Below are 18,297 nucleotides of genomic sequence, written 5' to 3'. Positions count from 1 at the left end.
CTAATAAAAATCTTGAGCATGGTGAGGATGTCTACCATTAAACTGTCACTGCATGGCATTGTCAAAATATTTAATGGACAGCTAATTCCGTAATTCAGCAGCATGTTAGCATTTCTAGGTTGTTTGATATGTTGAGTGGGAATACATAACTGAAGATAATTATTTTTGTAATGCCAATTTAATATTGAGTAATATGAGCAGTACTGGACAAATAAGAGGAAGTGACACAGTAACCAGCAAACATTCCTGTAGGAACATTTGTACAATTTGTATTTGCTAGTTAAATATATATATTTATATTATTATATTATATGTATTAAATTGTACAAGAAGCATACTGAATAAGCCCAAACTAAATATGTTAAACTTTATAAAAACATTTGAGTAATACACTCGGGAAATGCCTGGATAAAACGTAGTGACCCAAGATAACAGCATGATGGTTTTTCAATAATTGAGTATCCTTCTCTGTATATTCTAATTAAGCAAGGGAGGGAGTGCTGTTGTACCGGATATCAGCATGGCTGTGATGTGGTCATAGGGATAAAGGTGCAGCTCGAGTGCTGAAAGGCATTGCAGTACAACAGCATGACATTGTGTTTGATATTGCTTTTATACAACAGCTTCAAATTTACCATTTATTATCACCTTGTCTAAGGCTTGACTGTTGTAAAGCAACACACACAATGAGCATATTAGCAATGTAGCGTTAAGCTGGTGACGGACTGTGAGTAACTATTATTAGAACACATGTGAAGCACATATTACTAAACATTCCAGTGCTGTTGTTCTTTACATCAGCACTCATGGAATGAATCTTGTACTTGGCTGGACCTAACTGTTGTATAAAGCTATTTAACAACACTATTTAAGGTTACAGTACAGTGCCATGCCGTGTTCTAAAATAAAAACAAAACAAATAAATGCCAACATGCTCCATATAATTGGCCTTCCTGAAAAGCAACATATTGTTACAAGGATTGCGATGGTTAAATTGGGTTCGACCTGTCACGATCAGAAGGACGTGGCAAGTATGCAAAAAGATCGACAGTGACACTTTTCAGACATGACGATATGTATTTCAGGATCCACTATGTTGGAAGATTGTTAATTCTGATATGTATCAGGGATTCTGTTAGCTGGTAATTACTGTATATATGTAAAAAAAAAAACAGTAAAAACAGTAAGTAATGCTCATATAAAATGTAGCTATAACAAAAGCGATCCCAAACGGGACATATGTGTTTTGATAGCGAAACTACCCATTAAAGGTGCTCCTGATGAGACAGAGAAGGTGCTCATGGTGACACCATTCCTTGATTATTAAGGTTTAATTTTTGCAACAGCTTGCAAACTGCTTATTTAGAAGTTCATCGAGTTCAGCACCTTATGTGCAACGCAAGCTGCAAAGACATTTTGACATAGAACTTTACCATGATGCAAAAATGAAGAAAATAAAACATTTCCAGGTAGGCTTGGCCGTAACCGGCTTTAGATGTTACAGGTTACGGATATTATATAATATTTTGTTATAGCCTTTTGGTCATTATTGTTCAATAAATTGTTGAACTGATTTGAGGCTATTATTATTCTTTCATCAAGCTATGTGTCTATTATATTTATGTTGTTTATTTATTTATTTTTTTACATGCACATGACCGGTAAGTTTCAGATTTGTCTAAAAAAATCTTTTTTTCCACTTCCAAGAAAAAAAAAAATCATAGCAGAAACTTTGATATGAAGATAACCAAAGCAAGATAAGCTTGCTCATGGATTTACACACAAGTCGTTTCAGAGCAAAATGTGGTAAAAAGTAAAACTTTTATGGATCAAAGTAGTATTGTATTGGATTTTTGGCATTGAAAAAACAAAATCCATAATGATTTCATGGATGAGATACTGATCACAATTGCGTTCAGTCATCTTAGAAGTGTCACACAGCTTTGGGATCACACCATACAGAGCATAACTGCTAATTTGCTTATCTGGCAACGTCACAAGTACTACAGCACATGCCATTACACCGTTAATTCATTCTTTATGAAGTGTCAGAACCAGTTATAAAATGCCATATCTGTGATCGTTCGCTTTCAGCGTGTTCAGTGAAAGGTTTCTAATGAGAGGCTGCCAAATGTTTCAGTGTGCTTAAACATTAGCTGTGCAGTTGCAGTTAAGACACATCTTAAGATGTTCTCCTGTAGAATGTCATTCTGTTCTTACAGGATGGGTTGTTAAAAGCACGCCCTGCTGTTATACACGATGCCCCTTTCAGTTTCGATCAGGTGACTCCATTTAACACGAATTAGGGGGAAAAAAATGTCCCTACTAAATCTAGAAAATGATTAGACAGCATGGAAACCTGCAGCTCACTTCAGGCTAAGCGACCTGCCAAAACGTATACATGGGGCTTTCATTCATTGTTTTATTAAGGTTATTTGCATGCTGTTTATTTTAAGCTTTGGCTGTAAAAATGAAGTCGTGTTTTTCCCCTGTTGATTCTCAGAAGGAGGTATTTCTCTTCAAATGCTAAATCAGGTACTTCTCTTCAATTGTTAAATCACCTTGTTGTCATGTAAACACATTTATCTCTTAACAGATATGAAGCTTTTCAAATTTGGGGACTTCAATATTACATGTCCCAGACCCTGTCCAGATGTACGTATACTGTATACAGTATAGCATTTTTTTTAATGTACTTTTTCATCATTCTGCTCTTGGAAAAAAAAAATCTATGACTAGCATAAGATTTATAAATTCTTATGCACAAGATGTGCATATTAGAAAAAGAGGCCTCTTTACATGATGGAAAAAAAACTGAATATTTCACCATTATCATGCTTTCAACATGTGCTTGTTTGGGCATGATCTTGCTGTATGTACCTTATTCCCTGTTCTTAAGGGTGGCATCTTCCCCCATGGCTTGTGTCAGACTTTTCAAGAAAAGGCAAAAAATAAAATAAAATAAATAAATAAATAATAATAATAATAATAATAATAATAATAATAATAAAAAACTTCTACAAGAGTAAACAGCTAAGGAATTCATATGTCTCTGTGTCTGGAACATAAATGAATTGGACCTACTGCTAATAGTTTATGTACAACAAAAGGAATGGATTCAGGACAATACCCCACATATCAGTAACGTTTATATCAGCACTTTGTTATAGTCTAGTTCTTATTTATCAAAGTTTTTGCAAAGTAGCAAGCTGTTTAGCAGGCATAGTAAAAGGATTAGCAAAAAGTAACATAACAAAACGTCTAAACATCAATGGGTGGGCATACAGTAGGGTGGCACCGTGGCAGCAACATTTTTAAAAACATAGGTACCTTAGTGTTAACCTGATGATCATAAGCTGCCCGATCCGAGCCCAGTACTGCCAAGCTGCCGCTGTTGGTCCTTTGAGCAATGTCCCTCACCCTCTCAGATACAGTTAAGTGTCAAGCTGGCAACCCTGACACCATAAGTAACTGCCCCTGAATTGACAGATATCTTCCCAAGGGGATGTATATGCACTCAGTGGCACATTGACAGTCCCTTACCTATACAGTATATACCTGGACAGGACCTCAGATGCATTGTGGTACATTTTCGCACAATTTTTTGTGAAATTCTATTCATCATCTACCAAAATGCATTAATCTAACTTGTAGTGACTCTACAAAACATTATCCTGTTAAGAACTGCAAACAGCCCAATGACTAACCAGATTAAAAGGGAAAACGTGGGTAAACGGGGATGAACATAAAAGCTGAAGTGTATCCGTATATTAGTCAGACGTCTTTCATTATGATCTGGACACCAGCCCACCGCTGGAGAGTCCACACCAAATGGGGTTAATGAAATGTTGTGTGCCTTCAGACTTCTACATATTCCTCTTTACAGATGTGAAATTACCCTGTCATAAACACATCAGTCAAATTAAATGCAGCTTTCTCCGGTTCCCTCCATGTCAGGAGCTTTTACATGCAATTGATGGTAAAATGGCCTGCAATCCAAACAGAGTGTGTAGCGTTCACTTTCACCCACCCGACACCAAGCTCTGCATTGGAATGCGGCTGCACCCTTTCTGTCTCCACTTTTGATAAATCTAGTGTGATTTCACTTCCCTCTTTATTAAGGGCTGAAAAGGCAGTAGATAAGCAACGCTGCTACTAAGTCACTCTTTGTGTACTGGTGTGAAGTTAATCTGATTTTAATTTAATTACACTATTAGTAGAAGGGGCACATACTTTCAGTATTTGTTAGAAGAATGTTCTGACACTGCACAGGTATGGGGCAGCTTGCATGTTAATTAATAATGAACATTCTGACAATATGCCGAGGCATGACAGCGTTAAGCCAGTCTGCTGCTGGTTCCTTTGCATATTAATAGATCCTTCATTATTATTTAATATGACAGCTGCTTCAAGGGCCATGATCAGACCCCATCTCCATTATTTGCTGTTTTGGTGCACACTCCGACAGTGTCGTGCAATTCGTTATTTGTGAAGCGGCTCCCACACCCCCAAACCCCACCGCCCCCATACCAACTCTCCCCCCCGCCCACCCCCCCCGGCCTGCCGGACACCTCCACTGTTTGTTTACGCCTGAGGAGATTCCTCTGTGGACATCGTGGACTGGTCGCAAGACTTGCTATTTAAAGGAGACTTCAAAATCCAAAGAGTGCAATCTCTGCACTTGTTGCTGTGCATGCTAATTTGTGCAAATGAGGAAGGAGTGGAACGTGCGACAGAAATGTTTGGATAAAGAGCGGACAGAATTTGGATGGCTAATGCAGGAAAGCAATATTTTTGAGTAAATAAATTGCAACAGATAATTCTGTGCCTCTGTGTGTGTTTTGGTCACCTGTTAATAGAACGCTGGATATTTTAAGCATAAACTCTGATTAAGTAAAGCAGAAATGTATGATGATCTGATTCTCGATATCATGCACACACTGGGGAAAAGGTTATCGTAAGTTCCTATTAAATAGGAGGAGATGTGCCGAGTACGGTATGATTTTCGATAAGAAAGCTGTTTAACTACCTGAACGGCGAAATTCATCATACAAAACGTCCTAAAGCTGATTTCAGTTTATTTATTCCCTGCACCACCTGCCTGCCATGCACATTATTTAGAAAACAGTTGACTCTGTCTGATTATACGTAAATGAAAGTTGACCTTCAGCTGGACTGGAGGCCACATCCATTACGGCGAGGAGTAGCTCTCTCACCCAGCTCACGTGCAGCCAGGGGCCATGCATATGGAACAGCAGCGCGTGCTAGCAAACGAGTGCGGCCACTCTGACATCATGTATACTGTACGTCAATATGGTCCTGATGTATTCTAAAATGCAAACAAGGCCAGGAAATGAGATGCACCTTCGTCCCAAGCTGCAAACAGTACCCAGCGCCATCTGCCTATCAGCTGCTGAGGAAGCGGGGTGGTGTACTAACGCCACATGCTCGATCTTTGCAGGCTTGCGTGCTCAGCCCACAGACACTCGAGCACTAATGGCATCGTCAAGTCATGTCAGTGAAACGTGACAGCTAAGCGATGATTAATTTACCAATCGTCCACATCCAGACAGGATGAAATGACCAGTACGATAGGCATTAGCTGCTGATGCACTACACTTGTATTGGGATATGTTATCTTATCTGCATGTAAGAGGAAACTGACAAATGTGGACATTTATTTAAAATTATGCATTTCAGAGATATTCATAGTGTGCGAAACTGCAAGTAGTTCACACCTCTGGGTTTGTCACTTTTTGTCAAAGAGGTTCATCAATAGCACCTTGATCATCACTTTAAAACATTACCACTTGTCTTTAATGAATAATACTGTAGAAATTGTAGGCTGAAAAAGGAAATAGCAAAATGTAACATAATGTAACAATGTTGCAAGAAATAATTTTAAACGAAATATACTTACAGTAACTTGTCTTTAAAACAAATATCTAATCACGGTCTACAGGATATCCATACAGTCCGGGTCCAATGAGATCATTTTAAACTACTGTACCATTCAAAGGTTTGGACACATCTTCAAATTGCATGGTGTTTCCTGATTTTCATTTCTTTCTACATTGTAAAACAATGCTGAAACCATCCAAAATATCAATTAATATCAATTAAATAGTATCAACTAAGATGTGTCTCTGGGGTGCTGTGTGTTAATTGGTGATTTTTGAGGCTGGTAATTCTAAATGAACTTCACCTCTGTAGCAAAGGTAGGTTTTGGTCTTGCTTTCCTGAGCCAGTCTTCATGAGATCCACTTGGTGCTTGACGGGTTTGGCAAATGCACTTAACAATACTGTTCTTGTAGAGAAGAACTATTACATAACAGCTGACCTTTGTGTCTTGACATAACAACTGGCTGTTGTAGTTGTTGTCGTTATTTAAATACTTAATGAAGTTTTTGAAATCTCTAGTATTGTCCTGTAATGTGCTAAATAAATCACAAAACGAAAGAAAAACATTAGAAGGTGTGTCTAAACTTTTGACTGGTACATGCATAAATTTTGGTATTTATTCAGCTTTCATTCAGGGAGCCTGGAGCCTATTTTATGAGACTTTGGTCACGAGATAGAGTACACCCCAAGCTATAGCAGGGCACACCCCACACACACACACACACACACACACACTGTGGGCAATTTGGAAATACTAATTTGCCTAATCTGCATGTCTTTGTACTGTGGGAGGAAACTGGAGTACCCAGAGGAAACCCAACAAATTGAAGAACATGCAAAATCAGAAATCGAACCTCGACCATGGAGGTGTGAAGCCACAGTGCTAACCACAACGACACTTTGCCTTCATAATTTTTTTGTACAGTATTCAGCATTAAAAAACACATTCTCCCTTATACTGGGGGCCAGGGGTAGCTCAGTGGTTAAGGCATTGGACTACGGTTCGGAAGGTTCAAACCCCACAACCACCAAGTTGCCACTGTTGGGCCCTTGAGCAAGGCCCTTAACCCTCAACTGCTCAGATGTGTAATGAGTAAAAATGTAAGTTGCTCTGGATAAGAACATCTGCCTAAATGTAAATGTACTGCATTTTCTCAACTATTGTATCATGATTTGGTGAATTTTCATGCAACAGAGTCGCACTGATTTATTTGTGCAGTGTGTTCCTTATTAGTTCCTGGCTTTTTGGACACTCTGTACCCTATTTCAAATATATTAGCCCATGAATAATCCTACAGTAATTGCAGTTATCACATTGATTACTGCAAACTTAACATTATAGCTTCTTTGCTAATTGCATTATAAACGGTTTAGTTGTTCATAGTTAATAGTGCACACAACATAATGAAACTACAAGGCACTAAATCAAGGTGTGTGTGTGTGTATTTTAATAAGCTATTCTCAGTTGCCTATTTAATAATTTAATAGCAATTCCTTGGTTAATTTGATGTGCTATACTGTACAGAAAACACAAAGACAGTTTAAACGATAATCTGTGTGAGCATGCATCGGGTACCCTTACAGTACAGCTCACTTTCATTTTATCTTTCATAATTTTATCCATAAAAATCTGTCCCTAGGGATAAGCAATGTCTTTGAATAAAGATGTGTCTCCTCCGATGCCCTCTGTGTAAAAAAAACTTTTTAATATACTTTAAAAGAATAATGCAGTGTAAATCTTTTATGTATAAAGTTTTGGACTCAATGTGCATGCAATTACTATGCTTTTTTTCGGAATGTATTTAAAAAACATACATTTCAACACGATGCATTTTGGTTACCTCAAAGTGTCAGACAGAGGAGCTGGAATTAATTCTAATCCGCACCCAGGCTGATCCATCTCGGAAGACAACTGTCGTCATTCCAGCACCATGCTTAACTCTGCCTTAACTTCTAAATAGCACTTAAGTGTGTAGTCATATCTGAAGTCTGAATACAGATGTATTCTACTACTATTTCAGTAGCACTTTCTCGACGTACTGTAGTGGTTAGCACTGTTGCCCTGCACCTCCAGGATCAATAGTTCGATTCCTGTGCGCATGGAGTTTGCGTGTTCTTCCCATGCTTGGTGTTTCCTCCGGCCACACCAGTTACCTCCAACAGTCTGAAGACATGCAGATTAGGCTAATTGCTGTTCCCAAATTCCCTCTAGTGTGTGTGTGTCCTGCATGGGACTATCACCCTGTCCAGGCTGTACTGTGCCTTATGCCCAACGTCTCCTGGGATTGGCTCCAGGCCCGTGCGACCCTGTACTGTAAGATAAATGAGTGAATGCTCACTGTGCATGCTTATCTTCACTCTCTCACTCATGCCGTTGTATTACACAAAATGTTTTCCTCTGTTGCTTTCTCAATAGTGTAGTCTGCTTTCATTCATCCGTTCTCATCATTTCATTAATCTCAATTTATCAATTCAAGGCTTCTTTCATAGCTCTCTCATTCAGCCTCTGGAAGTTGCTCAGGTGTTTCGTAAATGACAAAAAAAAAGACAGCAATACAGTAATTTGCTCTTTTCCCACACCTTGGTGTCTCTTTTAACCAAATTAAATCCAATAAAGATCACTTATTACAATAGGTGGGGTAAAAAAGTACAATCCCGGGCTCTGTGTTCTCGTTTAGGTGCCATGTGAATGACAGTAGAGTTGATGAAATCATGCACATTGTGAATGTAACAATGAGGTTTTTTTTTATCATTCTAACAATATTTTCATGCTGAAATCTAATAAATTTTATTTTAAATGTTCCACTGGTTTTCCATGATGTCCTTTTAGATCAATATGGAAATGGAAAAAGCTTTGGTAAGGCATGTTGATTATATTACCCTACACTTATCCGCTTTTAATGATTTAAAAACTCCTAATTGAACTCTAAATTTAAAATGCAAAACAACATCCGTGTGTGTGTGTGTGTATTTGTTTTGTATTGGAAGCTTCTCCCTGATGCTGATTTGTCGTTCCCACTTTGTCATACATCCCCAACCCTTTTATTTACAAACAGAAACCATAGCAACATGTCACTTCTGAAATGTTATCCCAACTCCATCTGTCACCATCAAAAGACTGCAGCGTCTGCTCTGTATTTGGGGAGACAGTGTGAGTGCGGGCGGGAGAAATAAGAGACGACGTCGGCAGTCAGACTTCCGACTGAAAACATCCTGTCATTGTGATGATCAGTTGTATAAGAGAAAACTAACCGTGATGAGAAGGAAGCTAATGTTATGCTTTACTTATGGCACATCCAGGATGATCAACTGACATATTGGTAGTTTGAGCATGCACAGTGTTGAGGAGCTGCAAAGTGATTTGTGTCATTCTCTGTCCTTTTACCTGTAAGATCATCTGTCTTTATCACCACTGGAAGGTATTTGCGCCATGCAATTTGTCAAACATTCTATCTGAAGGCCACGACGTGGCGTATTCAGATATTCCAGTCTGTTTAAATATTAACTAGTCACTTACTCAGAGGCCTATGATGACACGCATAATTACTCTCCGCTCTCTCTGGCATCCACTTGCAAAAATCTGATAATCAGCACGGTTCCGTTTTCCAAATTTCATCGGCGTCGGTTCAATGCTTGTCTCCTCTTGCAGGCCTCACAGCCGCAGCCGCCGCCGCAGCCGCCGCGACCAACGCCGCCATCGCTGAGGCCATGAAAGTAAAGAAGATCAAGCTGGAGGTGATGAGCAGTTACCACGCCAACAGCACGCAGCATGGCGCTGACTCCGAGAACGGAGACCTCGGTTCCAGCGTGGGTAAGTCACACACACACACATCACTCATCTCCTGTTCAAGTTCAGAGATACGTTGTCTCAGTATATTTTTAGACTGGGCCACTGCTCTGAAACTGCAAGACTGCAATGGAATGTACTACTAGCGACTGACTGGAATGTTCTCGGGTTGTGTGAAGTTTTAAATCTAAATTAAAGCTATATTTCCATACAACAATAGTTGTAGTGGCTCTTTGAGCGAACATTATTTGTTTGGAAACCCATAATTAGCAGGTAGAGCTCTTTTAAAAAGAAAAAAGCAGCAAAGTAAAAGCACTCATGAGCACTTAGCTAATAGCTATTAAGTAAGGCACTAATTCAATTTGGTGGAGAAAATTGCCTTTGAATGTCCTGCTTCAATTAATATTTTTTTAGATACATTTAGATCCTTTTTTTCTTCCTCTTCTTTTTTTTTTTAGTGCAACATTACTTAAAGCGATTTCTTTGTGGAAATCAAACTGCAGTGTAAAAACCACAAATCCATTACATATGATACCCTTAATCCCCAAGCTAAATTACCCGTGTGATTTCCACCCTGACTATATCCGCCATGTGTTTAGGATTTCCCAGCTGCATTTGACACCGTGTATTTGGCCCAAACAGGAAGCATCCTAAGCAGATTTAACAAAAGAGAATGCATCGGTGTTGAGGTCATCAGTCCACAGCTAACAACACTGGGGCTTCGAGGTCACTGAAATCGAGATAAATGTGAATCGGAATAGGCAAGGCTATGGCAATGAAGCTAATAAGAAACTGTTTTTATCTTTTTACAATTTAAATTGTAACCTTGAGCACGCCTGCTCCCAGAAGAATAATAATTCGGGGCCCAGCATCGGCAGGGGAGGGGAGGTAGCAGGAGGAGAGAGAGGCATTAGCGACTGTGAGTAAAATATATGGCAGCGATGCCTCTCCAGCCCATCCACAATCAATTGGATTCTTTTACTTTAATATTTACTCGCAGCGATGAGATGCTAGTCTGCATGGTGATGAACAGTCTGCCTCTGGCGTTTGAAGGTGACCTGTCACCACATATGGACAAATCTCTCGCTCGCAGAAATGTAGAAAATAAATCATTAAAGGCAGGCAGGCCTCTCATTCCGGGATTTAAATCACCCTCAGATTTATGATTTGAATTAATACTTCGTTTGGTCAAAGAAACGGGGGCCGAGACAAATGATGTTTGGTACTGAAGCCATCCTAATATTGATTCCTGGATGTCTGTGCAATCTCTTGTTTATATCAAGCACTCTACTGTGACAGGGTGGCCAATTGGAGTCACCCACATGATAAGAGGGAAAAATATGGCCAGTTTTATTCAGCCTACCAGGGAGGAGTTGCGGCTTCTTTCAGCTATTAATTGCCACATAAATTAGGTTTTTAAGTGAAATGGACATTGTTTTCCATTCTCGTCTCCGAGTGTATTTTCTCACCCTGCACGATCATTACTATAATAAACCCGAAAGGTCATTTCACTAGAAGTAGGAAAAAAGAAAAACAGGACTGTAAAAATACATACAGTGCTGCTATCTAGTTTAAGCAGAGCGATGTTTCTTTTTCTTTTTTTTTTCTCTCTCTCTCTCTGTGTGAGTATGTGTGTGTGTGTGTTTTTTTTTTATACCCTGAATACCTAATATGTACTATTTCTGAGCATATTATGCATCTGGAATGGAGGGTAGGACTCTAAATCATTTGACAGATATAGCGATGACTGCAGTCGTGGGGAACTTTGCTATGTTGTGACTAGAGCAGGACTTGATTTCGTTCTGCTTTAGAGCAGCTGTTCATGTAACCCTTTTAGAGAAACCTCTTTATATACCAACTAACCTAAAACTCTAAATTATTTTTAGGTTTAGATTAAAAGCTCTGCAATGCAATGCATCTACAGTAAAAATGATAATACCAATAACATTACAGGAGTGCAATATTTAATTACCGAGTGCATTCTGGTGTTCTGTGTCCTCCTCCTATTCTGTTGCCCTCCACTTAAAAAGGTTCCTTTCTGATGCAGATTTTTTGCATTGTCTGCATCTTGTCTGAGACACAGACAGGCCGAGGCAGAGTGTGAAGGACGTTCTGTTCTCCTCTGGACTTGCATTGCTTGTGTTGTCTTTGTGTCGATGTAAATTGAACAGGCTAATGCCACCCCCTGCATTAAATATTCAACACAGTCGCCCTCTTCTTTGCACTGGTTTTACTAATCGTAACAAAAAAGAGAGACAGCAGGTCCGAGTTTGAGCCAAACAGGCAAACATCCTTGGGTGATCTGACTGAATGTTTGGTCCCCTTTGATTACTTCCTGGGTTCTTTACACAGAGGTAGTGGTGCTGGTGGTGGTGGTGGTGATGAGGGCAGCAGTGTATTGGGGGTTGGGGTTCCTCCCTTGCACAATACAGATTGCTCTATAGACTCACAGGAAATGCCATAATTATGGATCACAAACCAAGCAAAACATGTGCGACATGCTGCCCGGGAGACAAATAAACAGTGATCCATTCCTGCTGGTTAAACTGACCTGAACCAGAACCTTCATCCACTGGAGAAAAGCTGTCCGCTGCCTCCTAACTAACACCTGGGTGATTCCAGCACACAAAATGCTTCCCTCGAACTCCAAGAAATAGAAAATAAATTCAAAGCTTGAGTGTTTCGAATCTGAGGGCTAAGAAAAGGGGAGAAAAAGGAGGTGAAAAGAAAGCTGCTCCAGTGGCCACTGGGTGCCATTTTGCATCTGATTCCTCGCCACGGCAACGTTAATGGACCTTAAATCCTCCCCATAATTAGATGGGGGAATTGTGTGTATCACCAACCAGATGATGCTGCCATAATGAAATAAGCAGTGCAAACTTAAAGTCTTGTGTGTGTACGTGTGTTTGTGCGCCCGTGTGTTTCTTTAGTTTAGCGAGTTTAGCGAGTTAACGTGTTCAGACCTGGCCCAACCCTGGCGCTAAGCTGTCAGGGGCGCGATGGGATTGGTGACAGGTGTGTGACAGAGACGGAATTAAAGACAAAGTGAAGGGTAGATGATGGGTGGGCCTCCCACCACCACCAACCGGGTCAGGAGCGCTAATTCTGCCTCGCTTCTCCTGGCAGAGGAGGCCATGACTCCAAAGATGGATCTGTAGCGGGACCGCAGCTGTAAGCATGGAGGAGCTAATTGGTCCTTATCTTGCCGTCCCATTCATCTTCATTTTTTACCAATTACCCAGCATTATCTGTGTTCTCAGTTGGATATGGAAGTTAATCCTTTTTGGTTTAGCCGCAAGTATGTCTTGCAAATTTCCACTAGCAGAGGGGTGAAGGAGTTGCCTACAATAAATAAAAATAAAATAAAAAACCTTCCCCAAATAAGTAAATAAATACTGTAAATGAATAAATCTGCAAAACGTCTTATTATGGCATTCCGAAAGCAATCAATAGGAGATGACATCACATGAAAGAGAGAAAGTGCGGAAAAATCTGAGAGGAGCATAAGCAATTATTGCTGTTATCATTCAAGCTCTTGTTTGCAAATGTAGCGGTACCATTGATTAAGTTGTTCCCATTGCTCTTGCCATTATTGACTTGTTAAAACCATATTTTTCCCCCTTCGTCAATGGTTTCAGATTTGCGGTCTCACCAATAACGGTGCTTAAAAGCTTGCATTAATTATTCATATTCCTGCCAAATTGAGGTATTGCTCCACAGTGCCAAATTTTATAATTTGTGTGTTTTTGTGAAAAAAAAACAAGTACACAATTAAAATTTATGTGCAGTGATTTTGGAATGGGTTCTTTAACTATTGAGTTTTTATGCACCAGAGATGCAGATAAAAAACAGGTAAGGCCTACATGGGTTGTCATGTATAATCCTGTCAGTGCATCACCATGTCAGTCACTTTCTTCCTTATCCGGGATAATGTGTCAAGGAAGTCAGTGCCACCAAAGTATAAAAATTCTCACATCTTTTTTTGGCACATGTTCAAAAAAACAACAAAAACAACAAAGCACCTCAATCTATTAATGCACCTAGAGCCATCAATGACTGGATAAGCATGGTTCTGTGCAATCAGCCTGCCTGTACATTCAGCCCTCATTTAGCATATAAAGCATGTGCGTTCGATGGAGAGCCTCTTAAAATAGCTTTCCGTAGAGGCTGGATTGAGTGAGCCATGCCTCCTGCTCTTTGATAGGGATCTGTTTGGTCACACACAGCACCAGCTGTCATCTCAGCCTCCACTGCTGTGATTTAATTAGTCTGTTTATGTCCTTTCTAATAATAAATCCTACACCGTGGAAGGACAAATCCAACTAGGATCTCTCTTTGTAATTTTTTTTTCCTTTCAGCTGGTGGCCTTGCGCAGCTAAATGTAGCACATCATATCGCAAGCACTCTTAGTTTCTCTCTCTCTCTCTTTCTCTTTTCCTTTTCTCTCTCTCACTTTTGACAAGGGCTGTTGAGAAAATGTCCACTCTGCAGCCAGTAGGTGAAAACATGTCCGCCACTTCTCAGCCACATCAACACAGACCGAGGAAATGATTCATTCTGTCTTTATGTCACATGGTCACTTTACCACAATTATTAATGACTTTGAAAAGGAGTTTTTCTTCAAAGCATGGCCCGCTTCACCTATCTGTGTTTACATTCCTGAACTTTGTTTTGTCTTGGGGGGAAGCGTAAGTAAGAGCCACACATTCAACAAGAGATGAGGCTTCTCCAGGGCATTCATCTCCTCTCTGCCTCTATTAGTGTGTTGTGCACTTGGGAGGCAGGTGACAGATACATAGAGAGTGCCAGGCATTTCAATAGAATTTCAGGGAAAACTTTCGCAGTAGTGTAGTGGTTAGTACTGAGGCCTCGAACCCTCAGGGTTGAGGGTTTGATTCAAGACTCTGGTCTGTGTGGTGGGTTTCCTCTGGGTTCTCTAGAGAAAAAGACATGCAGATTTGGCTAATAAGTGTTCCAAATTGTTTTATGTGTTTGTGTCCTGTGATGGGTTGGCAATTTGTCAATTATGTAACCTTAACGTTAATTATTAATTACATACCAGGAAACTGGTGACAGATTCATGGGCACCCAAGCCTCAGGGGGACAAGGCCCACGGGGAATAAGGGCTAACCTGTCCAGTCCAATCCCACAGAAAAGCCAAGGCAGCACAACTCACCAAAAATGTCAATGCTTGCCAAAATAGAAAGGCAGCAGGCAAATATCCCAAGACCCCCAACCTGACCTCCCTAGATTCCAATTCAATCGAGCACCCATAGGATGTGCTAGACAAACAGGTTTCATCCACAACCCACCGCGCCCAAAAGATTTGCCACTAACACTGATTTGCCTGCTAAGTGCCAGCTCACCACCACACCACCAGGGGTCTTGTGGAGTCATGCCCAGGTGGCACATGGGAAACCTACACAATTTTTGGCATAATGTTTAGCATTTTAATGTAATGACTGATCTGTATCTCTTGCAAGCATGGTTTCATACGCTTAATCCCATAGTATCAGTTATCACCCAAATGAGGTTCCCTGTTGAGTCTGGTTCCTCTCAAGGTTTCTTCCTACTGTCATCTCAAGGAGTTTTTCCTTCCATCGTCCATCAGGGACAATCTTATCATTTTGATTCATACACATTCACATTTCATACAAACTTAAATAATTCTTTTGATTGTGTAAAGCTGCTTTGAGAGAATGTCGCTTGTTAAAAGCGCTGTACAAATAAAATTGAATTTAAAATTTTTATTGAATTCACATTTTTGAGCAGTTAATTTGAATCACTTTATAATATCATTATAGTCTCTGAAACAATATCACCAGATTTAACTCTACAAGATAGCAATATTGTAAAAATATTGTTTATTTGTTTTCCAATAATTATTGAATTACAGTACTAACACCCTCAATCCAAGATGCATGATGCTATAGGCATGTATGTGAAAAACGTATTTTAAATGGGGTTTACCCAGGTATGAATAAATCAATAAACAAATAATAATAATAATAATAATAATAAGAAGAAAATAATAATAATAATAATAATAATAATAATACAACAAAATGTAGTCTTTATGCTATAAAACAACTACATGTCATCATATGCTTATGTATTCAGATTACATTACAAATGTTGTGTGATCTGCATTTTTCCTTTATTGTATATAGGCAAACAAAATTTATATATTTATTTACCACTGTGATCATACATTATTGCAGTAAGTTTAAATAATAAATTTTTTGCACACATTTAACCAGCAAAGCATTCTCAAAAACAAAACCTTGAAGTTTTAAAAAGGGTCAGAGCTGTGTCTTTGGCTATTTGTCCAGGTTCAAGCTTTACCAGGGTGCCAGTAGTGGAAGCGGTAACATGGAGCATTTGGGCATGACAGCAGATGTGTTCGATGTTGATCATTTTAAAACTGAGCTAAAAAAAAAAGAAGCGAGAAATAATTGTTTTTCATCATCAGCAGGGGTGATCTAATCTAAACTACATTTTTGCAAGGTTTCTGTAAACATATAATCAGAATTGATTATGATTTTGCCAGTGTTTGTGTAGAGTTTTGTGTGGTATGAAAAGATTTGCACAGATGTCTACCGCTGAAGCAGATCACAAAATAGGAACTGATTAAACATTATTTTCTGTAATGACTCATATCAAGCTTTGTCATTTCTAAGACAAGTCACATTCCACGCATTATTATTAGTATCGTTGCCGAGAGGCGCGCAGTACATAAAGTACAATAATGCAAATATTTGTATCGCTGTCTCATCAGGTTACTTCACAACAGCAGAGGCAAGCCTTAAAAAAACAAGTGACCAGTTTCCTTGTCAACCCTTATCAGCATTAGAGCTCATTCTTCATTAATTGGATGAATTAATTTCAAGCCTCTGGATTCAGCGGTGTTTGCCTGTCCCTCTTTACTAATCTCTGTCAGGTTGAATTTATAAGTGGAATTGAGTGACCTTTGGAGGTAAAGATTGGAGTGAAGAGATCAGCGCAATTTGAAAAGACAATGTCACTTGGTGTAAATGTGATACATGTAATAAATGACATTCAGCCTTTCACAGATGATAAGGTTTTGCAGTCCATAATGCGGAATATGTATGTGGTTTGGCTGCTTAAAAATATTCCTCCGATAGGTCAACACTCAATTAGGAAGCCAAACTCAGAATGAGCAAATGGAGCATTATAGCAGCATTAGCATTGCGTCATGATCGAGATGACGGGGAAAGGATGCAGCGTGATAAAGTGCGGTGCGAATTTTGGAATGATTATTGCAATTTTAAAGGTTTTGGAATTATGGCAAGGGAATTGAACATGAACATTAACATTGAATGTCTGTCTGAGAATTATCTGTCACAAGCAGGACATCATTAACCCCAGTTAGACGAGTGATTCTCTCCGTATGAAAAAAACATACCATACAGTACATGACCTATTCTTCTACATCTGTATACACTGATGGTGTATAATCCCACTGTCACCCAAAGAAGCATGAGTTCACTATTAAATCTGGTTCCTTTCAGGGTGATTTCCTTATGTTGTCTTTGTAACATCTTGATTGCTAAAAATGCTTTGGAGATCATTCTTAATTGAATTGACATGTTCCTTACCAGACAACCAAACGCAGAAATACTCTGGCATCTCATTGTTTCGTTTTGTGTTTCAGTAAAGACTATACACCCGTTCTTCCTGCCATTAGGTTTAGTTGATTCCATTAATCATAGTTCAGATGCCCAAGAAAATTGAAGTAAAGAAAACTTTCAAAGGACATATTAAAATCAATGTGGTCAAATTAATTCTATTAGATCTTTCAGTGTGATGTATAGTCTAGCAATTTATTCAAAATCTCTTAACTTGTCTTGTTACAAACAGCTATTTAAATACAAGATGTAGAATAAGGCTGTTGAGGTATGACATATATCAGATACCATCATAAGGAATTTCACATCCCATCACATCAGTGTGACTTTAGGTCAGAATTTCAGTCTGAACCAAAGGCACACTGATGGGATGCGAATTTTATAATTAAAACGGATGATGCAATGGTCAGCCTCAAAAACCGCTCTCCCAACCCGGCACTCTCCACCCCCACGTGCATCCCAACGCTTAGTGATTGATAACGCCGCTCAGTATATTTAATTTCAGAGTCCTAGTCAAATGACAACTGCCTGCCATTGACTGAAAGCAATCTTTTTAAAAGGGATCCTTTGCTAAGTATCAGATGGAGAGGCTTCTTCGCTCTGCTAGGGTGTCACGGTCCCTTGAGAGGGCGGTTATTGATTGTTCTTGAATATATTGTGCTTTCAGTGGAAACAGCTGCTGGTAATGCCCCCCCCCCCCTTGCCGCACAGCCTGCGGTTTATTGAGAATGATATGGGACAAATTTAAACTGAAACCAATTCAAGTTCAGATTGGGTGTGCTTGCACTAATGTATCCTGAAGGCTCATGTCTGGATATCTTTGATGTGGATAATTATGTTAAGCAGATCATGTTACAGCTCCACAGTCTTGTCCAGCACTGTAGCCCTGAGACATGTAGTTCTAAAACAAGAAATTTCTTGAAAACAAGAAGAAGTGCATTACGTACAAATAACAGGAAT

General features: G+C 39.4%; 1 protein-coding gene across 3 annotated transcripts in view; it reads left to right on the top strand.

The window, feature by feature from the left end:
- Positions 1 to 18,297, top strand: part of dachd (dachshund d) — a 121,526-nt gene that overhangs the window by 62,234 nt on the left and 40,995 nt on the right. For all 3 annotated transcript variants that reach the window (XM_053496733.1, XM_053496732.1, XM_053496730.1), the window contains exon 3: positions 9,551 to 9,712. In XM_053496733.1, the coding sequence (XP_053352708.1) occupies positions 9,551 to 9,712 (162 nt within the window). The remainder of the gene's footprint in view (positions 1 to 9,550; positions 9,713 to 18,297) is intronic.

This window comes from Clarias gariepinus, chromosome 5 (assembly GCF_024256425.1).
Source record: "Clarias gariepinus isolate MV-2021 ecotype Netherlands chromosome 5, CGAR_prim_01v2, whole genome shotgun sequence".
Classification (NCBI taxonomy): Eukaryota; Metazoa; Chordata; class Actinopteri; order Siluriformes; family Clariidae; genus Clarias; species Clarias gariepinus.
Note: the sequence above shows the minus strand (reverse complement) of the source record. Positions and strands in the feature narration are given on the sequence as shown.